This window comes from Grampus griseus (genome assembly GCF_964374135.1).
Source record: "Grampus griseus genome assembly, chromosome: 19".
Lineage (NCBI taxonomy): Eukaryota > Metazoa > Chordata > Mammalia > Artiodactyla > Delphinidae > Grampus > Grampus griseus.
The window spans coordinates 449,386-461,341 of record NC_139013.1 but is presented as its reverse complement, the minus strand read 5'-3'; the positions used below and the strand labels follow the sequence as shown (position 1 = coordinate 461,341).

General features: G+C 52.8%; 1 protein-coding gene across 1 annotated transcript; it reads left to right on the top strand.

The window, feature by feature from the left end:
- Window positions 1-229: 229 nt before the first annotated feature.
- On the top strand, window positions 230-11,499 carry ZNF8 (zinc finger protein 8). The gene is made up of 4 exons (XM_082676304.1): window positions 230-374; window positions 4,879-5,005; window positions 5,300-5,395; window positions 9,857-11,499. Exons 1-4 carry the CDS (start codon window positions 309-311, stop codon window positions 11,251-11,253), a joined length of 1,686 nt encoding a protein of 561 aa, XP_082532430.1. The 5' UTR covers window positions 230-308; the 3' UTR covers window positions 11,254-11,499.
- The last annotated feature ends 457 nt before the right edge of the window (window positions 11,500-11,956 follow it).

Sequence of the window (11,956 nt, the reverse complement as noted above, 5' to 3'; positions counted from 1 at the left end):
GGCCCGCAACACCATAGCCACTGGCGCTGGACCCCCGCCCGCCTAGGCGCACAGCGCGGCGGCCTGAGGGGCCCCATTGGCCGAAGGGCAAGCGAGAGGAAGCCCCCATTGGTCGAAGGCTCGATGAACGAAGGCTTTCATTGGCCGGGGGTGCAGGGCGCTGCACAGCCTTCTGGGAGCTGTAGTTGCAGCGTCGCCGGCGCGGCCGCCATTGTCCGGCGGGCGGCGAGTCCCGCGGTCTCTGTAGCGGGTGGGGCTCTCTGGTTCAGGTTCACCTCGGGCGCCTGTCATCGACCTGTCGGCCCAGGATGGACCCCGAGGAGGAAGCGGCGACACTGACGATGGCTACGGGGCCGCCGGCGGAACGGCTCCAGGTACGGCGGAACAATAATAGTAACAATAACAACGACGGCCGCGGGCCCCAGGCCGGGCATTTCCCTCAGATATTGACCCTTTAGCCCTCGCAGCGCACGGTGAGCAGGGTCGGGCGTTATCCCCTGGTCATACGGGAAGACTGAAGCCCAGGTCGGGCGCCCCGACTAGCCCAGCTGGTGAGGGGTGGCGTCGGGAATCGAACCCAGGCCTTCCAGTCCCCGATTGCGTATGCTCCGCAAGTCCTCCCGCCTTTCTGTCCCGGCCTAGAACTTGGGGTCATTCCCGAGGACCGGGCTGGCCCCGCCCCGAAGGCCGACCACCGTGAGCATGGGTAATAGTAACTGGAGCAGAGATGCTTCAACATGCGGAGTCAACCGACACCCACCCAGAGCCCCGCTCCCCGAACCCCCTGGCCTGCGGACGGGGACAGCCTCTGCGGTGAGGACAGGTGACCACACACCGCGTTAATGGGGCGGGAGCGACCACCGCGTCTGACCCCTGCGGGGCTGTGGGGGACTGCAGTACAGGGTAGTCTGCTTGCAAGGCCATCTGGGAAGGCGCCTGATTCAAAGCTCCAGCCTTTCTAGACAAAGTGGCCTCTGTTCTCCATGTAGTGCTGACTCCACGTAGCAGGAACCAAAAGAAATTCATAATTCCTGAAGCTCCGGGTCTTTGAAGTTACAGACTTTCTGTCTTTTTGTTGTTGTCTGCGGGGGGTTGCATTTATTTCACATTTGGAATGCAGAGTGAGACTCTCGACAATCCTAGGTGTGCATGTGTTCAGAGACTTGTTGTTGCAGATTGGCAGGAAATGCTTTAGTTTGCTTTTGCTGTGGATGGCAGGGAGTGAGCAGTGTCAGAGAATACCAGAGCTGGACAGTAGTTAAAGCAGTAAAAACAGATTTTATTTGGGAACTGTTGCAATAGGGGGAAAGAGACTTCAGTATAGAGCTGGGCTCTATTCCGAATACAACAGGGAAAAGTGGGTATTTATAGTGGGGGGGGGCGGGGTAATTCTTGCTAAACTGACCTAAAACAGGATTATTGCTGAAGCACCCAAATGAGGGGATGTTATCTGGAGGATTGTGGGGGATGAGGACTTTGAAAAGATATCAAGAGTGGTCAGATATGGAGGGTGGGATCCTGGCTAAATCAGTGGATTTTTGGTAAAACTGAGTGATGCAGAAACGGACACAGAAGCCCAGAAGTCAAAGCTTAGTTGGGAAGAGGGTTGTAAGGAACCAGACTAAAGTTTGGTCAACGAGAGAGTCTGTCAGCAGTGAGAGGCTTAAGAGAAAGTGTGTTCATTATTGGTTGCTGTGTAACAAATAATGAAAAATGTAGTGGCCTAAAACAACAATAAATATTATCTCAGTTTCTGATGATAGGAATCCTGGAATGACTTAGCTGGTGGTTTTGGCTTGGGCTCATGGCAGTCAAGGTGTCAGCCTGGACAGCTGTTACCTGAGACTTGACTGGGTCTGGAGAATCCACCTCCAGGATGGCTCATTCGCATGACAGGCAGGAGGCCTGTGTTCCTTCTCATGTGGGCCTCTCTGTGGAGCTGCCTGGGCGGCCTCACAACATGGCACCTAGCTTCCCACAAAGTGAGTGATCCAAGAGGGAGCTATGGGGAAGCCACAATGTCTTATGACCTGGGGTCAAAATTCACACTCTACTATATCCTATTGGTTACATAAGTCAAACTTGCTCGTATAGGAGGGGGCTACAAAGGGCTGGGGACCCTTGGGGGCCATCTTGGAGGCCAGCCACCACAGGAGGCGAGGACCAGAAGTGGAGGGCTTCTGGTATTAGCGTCCTCTGGCTGCCATAACATTACTACAAATGTGGTGGCTTAAAATATATACATTTGTTCTTAGAGTTTTGGAGGTTAGAAGTCTGAAGTCACCTTCACTGGGCTGTGATCAACATGTGGGCAGATCTGCCCTTCCTGTCAAGGCTCTAGGGTAGAATCTGTTTCTTTGCCTTTTCCAGCTGTTAGAGCTGTAGAGCTTGCATTTTTTGGCTCATAGCCCTTTGTCCATCTTCAAAGCCAGCAGCATAGCATTTGCTTTAGTGGTCACGTTGTCTTCTCCCTTCTGTAGTTAAATCTCCCTCTGCCTTCCCTTCAGAAGAACATTTGTGATTGAATTTAGGGACCTCCTGGATAATCCAGGGTAATCTCCCTATTTTTAAAATCCTTAATCACGTTCACAAAGTCCCTCTTGCCATTTATGGTAACGTTCACATGTTCCAAGAACTAGGACCCAGATACCTTTGGGGGCCGTTTTTCAGCCAACCATAGCCAGGCTAAAAGAGGTCATCCTGTATCCAAAGATGGAAAGGAGCCATTCAAGTGTTTTAAGCAGGAATGGTATGGGTTTGAGAAAAAACATTCAGGCATCTGGGGGGTGGGGGTAGGAGAGACACTGAGAGCTAACTAAGGCACTGGGTGAGGGGGGAGGATGGGGTCTGACAAAGCCCATCCCTCCGGGACCCAACAGTGTAGAGGAGGAGGAGGTTTGCAGGGATCTGAAGACCTGGTGGCTGGGCTGTCACTGGTACCCCATGCAGATTAGGTGGTGGTGGGTGGGGGCAGGAGACACAGGGAGCATGTTGTCAGGATTGGAGGACCTTCTGAGTGGGAGGTGAGGATATGAGGAAAGGAGCAGAGACCTCCGTTCCCAACCAAAGGGTTCTGCATATTTGCTGCACAATTTTTGTCAGAGCCATATGCCACCTGTACTATATTTCTTTAATATCTTTAATATTTTTAAATCTGACTGTGTTTTTCTTAAAAGAAAATACAATTTTAAAATTGAAGTATTTGGTCTGTGATTTTGACTTGCATTTCCCTGGTGGTGAATGATGTTGAGCATATTTTCCTGTGTTTATTAGCTATTTGTATATTCTTTTATATCTTCTTGAAGAAATACCTATATAGATCCTATGCTCATTTCAATTGGATTGTCTTTATTTTTGAGTTTTAAGAGTTGTTTATATCTTGTGGATACAAGTCACTTATCAGATATATGATTTGCAGTTATCATCACCCATCATATGGGTGTCTTTTCACTTTCTTGATAATGTCCTTTGGAACACAAAAGTTTTTAGTTTTGATGAAGTCGGTTTTACTTATTTTTTTATTTTATTGCTGGTGCTTTTGCTGTTATATCTAAGAATCCTTTGCCAAATACAAGGTTATAAAGATTTAGCACTATGTTTTCCTCTAAGAATTTTTTTTAATATTTATTTATTTATTTTGGCTGCACCGGGTCTTAGTTGCAGCATGTGGGATCTTTGTTGCAGCATGCGGGATCTTTAGTTGCGGCATGTGGGCTTCTTAGTTGCGGCATGCATGCGGGATCTAGTTCCTGGACCAGGGATCGAACCTGGGCCCCCCGCATTGGAAGCACAGAGCCTTACCCACTGGACCGCCAGGGAAGTCCCTTCTTCTAAGAATTTAATAGTCTTAGCTCTTACATTTATGTCTTTGATCCATTTTGAGTTCAATTTTACATATGGTGTGAGGTAGGGGACCAACTTTATTCTTTTGCATGTGGCTGTCCAGTTGTCCTTTAAGAAGTGTTTAACAGCCACTTAATCCCTATCACGGCTCCCAAGGAGTGATTCTTTGTAGACAAGGAAACGAGGAGGCAAAGGTGGGTACCTGCTCTCTGCCTCTCGAGGAAATGGCAGAGCCAAACCTTTGATCCAGCTTTTAATCATGGCCACAGCCAGCCCACAGAAGGGTTTCATTTGTGGGAAACATTTTAAATACATTGCATAAACTTACCAAAATTTAAAGTTTTCACTTCATAAAATGTGACCGAATTTTCAGCTTCTCACCCGAGATTGGGAATTCTGACCACATGGGGCCTGTATTTCCCCACAGTCAACTGATTCTGAGTCCCAGCCACCCCTTCAGACAGGTCACACATATTACTCATCACTTCCCGTGTCACCTCTTATCGGTTAAACCCTCGTAAGCTCTTACGTGGGCTCACTTTAGTCACTTGTGAGCCTGCCCAGTCTCTCAAGGCCAGTGAGTTTCTGACCTCAACTGCACATCCCTCTTTCAGGGAGGATGATAAGCCTTGCTTTGAGTCTGAGGATTTCGTAGTGTGTCAGTTAGTTGTTGCTGCACAACAGACTATCCCAAAATTTAGTGGATTAGAACAGTAATCATTTCTTTAGCCTACAAATCTGCAAGTCGGCAGTTTAATCTGGTCTCTGTCGGCACCGGCACCTGTCTGAGATCAGTTGTAGGTCAGCTATGGTTGGCTTTGATCTTGCCTGGATACTTTCTCATGTCCTCGCCATACAGCCCACCCCCGCATGAGGCAGCCCAGTAGGTGCCCAGTGAAACCTGACTTGCATCGCTCAGAACGTGCACTCTCTGGACACTGGCCTGCTTGTCTTCACCTTCCCCTCTCCTCCTCCTTTTCCCGAGCGTGTTGATGAGGACAGTCCAGCTGATTGAGGGTGTGTGTGATGTTTCAGGAGCCGGTGACTTTCCGGGACGTAGCTGTGGACTTCACCCAGGAGGAGTGGGGGCAGCTGGGCCCTGCCCAGAGGACCCTGTACCGTGACGTGATGCTGGAGACCTTCGGGCACCTGCTCTCTGTGGGTGAGGCCCACTTCCCAAGCTGACGATCAGATTCCTGTGGTGACTTACTCTTCGTGGGTTATGGGTCGTGGGGCCTCTGGTGTGAGGACTTGACCTGGGCTAGGGATCAGAGACCTTGAATTCTCGTTTCCTATGGGACATGCGGGTAGGAGGGTGTCTGCCCTTTTCTGTCCCAATGCAAAAACTTATGAGGCGCGCCCATGTCCTGACGGTCAGGAGTCTAGGGCTGGAGCCTGGGCTGGTTCTTTTTCTCCAGAGCAGGCTCCCACCTCCTTTGTCTTTCTCTGTTTCCAGGGCCTGAGCTTCCCAAACCCGAAGTCATCTCCCAGCTGGAGCAAGGGGCTGAGCTATGGGTGGCAGAGAGAGGAATTGCCCAGGGCCGCTGTCCAGGTGAGAACCCGCCAAGTGGGAACCCCTAACAGGAGCAGTTGTGCTGCTTGGAAGGGGTGGTGTGTCGGGATCCCTGAGAAAGGATACAGAGGAAAGTCAGCAAAGGGAAGAGGCCAGTGGGGCCGAATCCAGAGGGGGCCAGACGCCAGCTTCAGAATCCCTCCCTGGACGGGCAGTGAGTTGTGACAACAGGGGAGAAGTGTTGGCTGCCAGGGAGGCTCACTATAGGCTCTGTGCCAGGGGGTTTATTGGGGGCTGGTCACGTGGGCACCCCCTACCTGGCACAGAGCAAGACTCCAGGCTCCCAGGAGAAAGCAGGTGTTCGCCCTAAACCATATTGTTGTCACAGAGTTTGGGCACAGTGAGCCTCTCTGACCGGTTAGGTTTGTGGCAACCCTCCCCAAATCCAAGTTCCCAGACCCAGCCAAAGACCAGCCTTGAAAGCTGGCCCTCTTAGGATGACAGCCTTGGGCCGACCCTGTAGCTCTTTTCTGCACGGGCAGTCTGGGCCCTGTCCTCCCGTCCCCTGCCTGGGGCGCTCCCGGTGCTCTGAGGCCTCCTCACCTGTACTCCCCTTTCTCTGAGCTCAGAGACCTCCTGCCTCTCCTCGAGGGGTCAGAATGCACCACTTCTTCCCTCTCTCAGCAACCTTCCCAGCGTGCCCTTACCACAGGATTGTTTCTGATGTGTGAACTTGCCCTTCATCTTCTCCGTTGCATTCTTGCACGTCCACAGCCTGTAAACCTCTTCCCTACACCCTTCTGTTCTCTCGGGAACAGGATTGTGTTCAGCCGTAGATACCTGACAACTGGGCTAGAGCTCCTCAAAGCAAGAGAGCAGCATTTTTCTCACGAAGCAGGAGCCCAGAGGTGGCCATTGCTGGTGCTGGCTTGGCATTACAGGAAGGCCAGGGCTGATGGTTCTGATTCTCCTGGCCTTTCCTTGGGGCTCAGCGTGGCTGCAGCAGCTTTGGCCGTCACATCTGTGCTCCAGACAGGGGCAGGAGGAGCTGGGAAGAATGGCGCCAATCACATTTGTCCCCTTTTATCAGAATTCCAGATGTTGTCCATTGAGGTCTCCTTGGTCAGGAGGGGGTCAGCCCAGCTGCTGGGGAAGCTGGAAGGAGGGAGTCTAGATTGTCATCACTGGCTTATCCATCCCTTCCCTGGGGCTGGTGCGTTGGTACCCTGACTACTTTCTGAAAGAAGTGGGCTCTGGCCACGGGATACGTAACCAGCTGTACCTGCAGCCCAGCCTCCCACCTGAAAGCCTCTGACACCATCTGTAGGGAAGCCCCGGTGCCTCCACAATAGGGTGTGGCCCATCACCCGGGGGCAGGACTAACAAGTACCCTGTCTCCTCTGAGGCCACGGAGCCTGTCTGACATCTTCCAGCCCCAAATGCTGGCCTTCACCCCCAGACCCTGAACTAACTCCCATCAGGCCAGCCCCCTTCCAGCTGCCAGGTCCCAAGCATGCCATAAAATTCATCCATGTAAGGTGTACGATTCTGTGGTTTTGAGTGTATTCACAGGTTGTGTATCCATCAGCAGCGTCTAGTTCCAGAACATTTCTGCTGCCCGGAAGTTGTCCATTAGCAGTACCACGGTTTGTTTTTACCCACAGAACACTCCTGACACCAAACGTGTGGGGTTTCCACATCAACAACCAGTTCTCCACCCCTCCAGACACTAGCCGTGTGTCCCAACGATTCAGTCCAATTCTGACGCTATCTCCATGGAGCTGGTGCAGACCCCACGGCTTAAGGACTCAGTCCCATAAGGCTGCCCCCACTTCAGACATTGGCCACAAGTCAGGGCCTCCCATACTTCTGACCGACTGGCTGTAAATCGGGAGTTCCCACAGCCCCTCAGGTTCAATAATGTGCTGTAACAGCTCACAGGCCTCAGGGAAACACCGTTTACATTTACTATTTTTTGTAAATGATGATACAAAAGATACAAATGAACAGACAGATGTCGGGGAGAGGGGCTGAAGCTCCCCCTGAAGCTGTCCAGAGGCCCACCACGAGTCACCTCGTTAGCATGAACTCATATGGTTGAGGGGGACTTACTACAATTAACAAAAGACACTCCTGACCCCTCTCACTAAGGAAATCCCAAGCCTTTTAGGAGCTGTGTGCCGGGGACCAGAGATGAAGACCAAATACATATTTCTTATTAAATGACAATATCAAAGGCAGTCACTCTATCGCCTCATCCCTCCCAGCCCCCGGCAACCACTAATCCACTTTCTGTCCGTGGATTTGCATACTCCATTTAAATGGAATCTTACAGTATGTGGCCTTTGGTGTCCAGCTTTTTCTTTTTTTCTGTTTTTGTCTGTTTTGTTTTATTTTTTTTATTGAAGTATAGTTGATGTATGATATTATATAAGCTATAGGTGTACAGTATACTGATTCACAATTTTTAAAGGCTGTACCCCACTTACAGTTATTATAAAATATTGGCTAAATTCCCTGTGTTGTATCAATACAATATATCCTTGTAGCTTATTTTAATACCTAATAGTTTGTATGTGTCTAGCTTCTTTCAGTGAACATCTTGTTCTCAGGGTTCAGTCATGTTGTAGCGTATGTCAGTACTTCATTCCTTTCCATGGCTGAGTCATATCCCATTATGTGGATGGACCACACTTATGGACATTTGGGTTGTTGCCACTTTTTGGCTCTTGTGAAAAGTGCTGCTGTAAACATTCCTGTAGAGTGTTCTTGTGGACTGGCTGGTGTTTTTGTCCTTGTGGACTGGCTGGTGTTTTTGTTAAGTACCCTCTGAGTGCTGTGCATGGAGTCCAGTTTGGGGACTGGAGGTGAGCGAGACAGGCGCCTGCTGCCTGGTCAGGCTTGGCTCCTACGGCACCTGTCCCCCAGCCAGTGCCTCAATGCCTCGCATCTGAAGCATGTATTTTTGAGAACCTGCTCCCTGTCAGCTCTAGGAACTGGCTGTGGACATTCTGGTGTGGTGAGATGGACCCTAAGTGAATGAACACATAGAGTGTGCTGTGGACAGGATTGCAGCAGGTGAGGAGGTTGGAGAGGGCTGGGGTGAGCAGGGAGCCTGGCCCCCAAGGATGTCCACGTCCTGATGCCCAGCGCCCGTCCGTTGGATTATTGGGCCAGCCTATTGCAGTCACAACAGTCCTCTAGTGAGAGAGGCGGGAAGAGGACAGGTGACGTCAGAGAGGGATTGGCCGGCGCTCCGCTGCTGGCTCTGGAGGCGAGGGCAAGGGCCAAGGAACGTGGGCGCCTCTAGACACTGGAAGCAGCAAGGAAACCCATTCCTGCAGTCTCCAGAAGGGGCACAGCCCTGCCAAATCTGGCTCTAGACTCTGCCTTCCAGAGAGTAGGCGTGTGCTGCTGTAGGGGTGAGTGTGCGGTGAGTTGCTCCACCGCCACTCCACGCCCTGCCTGCGTGAGGGGCGATTCTGGAGGATCCGCAGGCCAGATGCTGCTCCTCCAGGGTGTCCGCAGACAAGAGGGCACCTGCACTTGGGGATCTGGCCTGTCACACCCAGGTCTTCTGTACTCAGCTACTCGTTCCCCACCCAAGCCTGCTCCTTCTGCACTTTGTTCAGTGTCTTCCTCCCCAGCTCCAGAGGGTCGCTGCATTGTCCTCAGCATCTAGGGTCAGACAGTAGATATTTTAGGCTTTGCGGGCAACTGTCACCGCTGAGACAGATTGCCACAAACACGGCTTAAGACAACATACATTTATTATCTCCCAGTTCTGTCAGACCTGACTGGTTTATCTGCTCTGGGGCCCACAAGGCCAAAGGCAAGGCAAGGCGGGCTGGGGGTCGGGGGGCCGACTTACTGGGAGGCACAGGAAGAATCCGCATCTAGACACGGGCAGGATCCAGTTCCATGCGGTCATAGGACTGAAGTTCCTGTTTCCTTGCAGACTCAGCGGAGAGCTTCTCTCGCCTTTGAGAGGCACCCGCATTCCCTGGCTCATGCCCCCTGGCCAGCCAGCCTCTGCCTTCTACCTCCTTCTGCTTTTAAAGCTTGAGGGGATTGCTTTGGGCCCAGGCAGCTAATCCAGCATCATCTCCCTATTTTGAGGTTTAAGGTCAGCTGATGAGTAAACTTAATGTCACCTGCAAAATCCCTTGATAGCAGTACCTGGATGACTGCCTGAACAGCCACCGGCAGCTTCAGAATCCCGCCCACCTCTGTCACATATTTTTTCCTACAGCCCTTTAAAAACATAAAAAGCATCGGTCGCTTGGGGGCTGTAGTTGGCCAGCTCCTGACCTAGGCCAATATCTGGCCCATGGCAGGTGCTCAAGAAGTTTTTGTTGAAAGGATGAATGAGTGAAGCTGTGTTTACAGACAGGGCACTGGGGTCAATGTGAGAGCAGAATTGGGAGGCGGGGCAGGAGGTTAGGTCACAGGCCCAGGGTGTGTCCACTAGCCCCTCACAGCTCTTGGGTTTTCTTTCAGGCTGGGAGTCTGGACCTGAGGGCCGAGCACCGCCCCAGGAGCAGGGCCTTCCTGAGGAGAAGGGGCGGGAAGGCTTCCTGGGGGAGGCTCTATGTCCCGCTACACCGGGGGAAGACTGGGAATATGAGGGCCGGGTGCAGGGGCCCGAGAAGGACCAGGGTAATTTGAGGCAATTGGAATTCAGCCTCAAGGAAGCACTGGTTCAAGGTGGAAGCCACGAAGGTCTCAGACTTGGGGAAAACTGTGTCCTGAGTCCAAACCCAAATCCCCTCCCGGAGACTTCCAGGACAGAGTGTTTGTGTGCTCCCGACTCATGGGTTACAAGCTCGCAGCAGAACCCGAGTGCAGTCGGTGAGCAGATGGGCTCCTCGGGAAGACAGCCGCGTGACAACAGTGACTGCAGCAACTCTTCTGGTCAGGCGGTTCTGGAACCAGAACCCGAGCCTGCGCGCAGCCAAGTGCCGGACAAACCCTACAAGTGCGCGGACTGCGGCAAGTCCTTCAACCACAACGCGCACCTCACGGTGCACCGGAGGATCCATACGGGTGAGCGGCCGTACGCGTGCAAGGAGTGCGGCAAGGCCTTCAGCCAGAACTCCTCGCTGGTGCAGCACGAGCGCATCCACACGGGCCACAAGCCCTACAAGTGCGCGGACTGCGGCAAGTCGTTCTGCCACAGCACGCACCTAACGGTGCACCGGAGGATCCACACCGGGGAGAAGCCCTATGCGTGCCAGGACTGCGGGCGGGCCTTCAACCAGAACTCGTCCCTGGGCCGCCACCGGCGCACGCACACCGGGGAGAAGCCGTTCACCTGCAGCGTGTGCGGCAAGGCCTTCTCGCGCACCACGTGCCTGTTCCTGCATCTGAGGACGCACACGGCCGAGAGACCCTACGAGTGCAGCCGCTGTGGCAAGGGCTTCCGGCACAGCTCGTCCCTGGCCCAGCACCAGCGCAAGCACGCCGGCGAGGGCCCCTACGACTGCCGCCAGAGGCTGGCCTTCGAGCCCACGCCGGCGTGGCCGGAGCCCCTGACCCCTGGGGAGGGGGCTACCCGCAGCGACAGGCCCTTCAGGTGCGGCCAGTGCGGCAAGTGTTTCACGCAGAGCTCGCACCTCATCCGACACCAGATAACGCACACCAGGGAGGATCCCCGAGGCCGGGGCCGGCGGCGCCCGCAGCCCTGCAGCCGGAGCCCGCACCTCGGACGGCACCAGCTCGGGCCCACGGGTGAGAGCCCTGGGGCCGGGACAAAGGCAGGGCAGCCGGCAGGCAGGGCACTGGCCCTGTTTGACATCCACGAAATCATGCAAGAGAAAAACCCAGTGCACGTTATTGGGGTGGAAGAGCCTTCTGTGGGCACGTCCGTCTTGTTTGACATCAGAGAATCCACCTAGGGGAGAAACTCTGCGGATGACTTTTGAACCACAGGTACAAAAATGTGGTAAGTCCTACAAGGTGTATTTATGGAGGGGGGGCTGGGGTAGAAATGCCCTCTGATTTCCTAAGGAAATGACGCTTCCCAAACACCTGAGCTCAGTGGTTCTCCAATCTATCAAGCCCAGTACCCTGAAATGAATTGACAGGTAATGTAACCCCCACACGTGTAATGTTGAAAAATCCATACGTGCCCCCATTTTGTAAAGGATAATTAAAGCAAAAGTAATTTACAGTAGGGTAACGTGTGCTGACTTGGTGGTATCTCTCCCCGTGACCTTGTGGCCATTGTGCCCGGAGACCTGGGGCATTGCCTGTTGCCGTCTGGTACACGGAGTGTAGTGTTGACCATGGAAACGTTACGAGAGGCATTCCTGTGTGGGTGTGATTTCCCAAAGTGGTGACTAAGTCTTGGAAAAGGTTTGAACAAAACAAAATGCCAGTGCATTTCTGGAAGGTTTATGTATAACATTTAAACTTGCAGGAATGAATTGGTTTGTACATGGAGTTGACCCAGGGTCTCAATTCATACATTACAGACAGGTGGTTGCACACATACGTGCACGGTCCCTTGGGACCAGTTCTGCACTTCAGAGTCATTAGAGCATGCATGGCAGCCACACTCATGCCCAAATCAAATGTCAGAGGAGCCCCCGTGAAATT

What these genes read in the sequence shown, in the direction of transcription:
- ZNF8 (XM_082676304.1), top strand. Translation starts at nt 309, where the DNA reads ATGGACCCCGAGGAGGAAGCGGCGACACTGACGATGGCTACGGGGCCG. An exon ending in CGGGCACCTGCTCTCTGTGG is followed by an intron (nt 5,006 to 5,299) that starts GTGAGGCCCACT and finishes CTCTGTTTCCAG; the next exon opens with GGCCTGAGCTTCCCAAACCC. An exon ending in TGCCCAGGGCCGCTGTCCAG is followed by an intron (nt 5,396 to 9,856) that starts GTGAGAACCCGC and finishes GTTTTCTTTCAG; the next exon opens with GCTGGGAGTCTGGACCTGAG.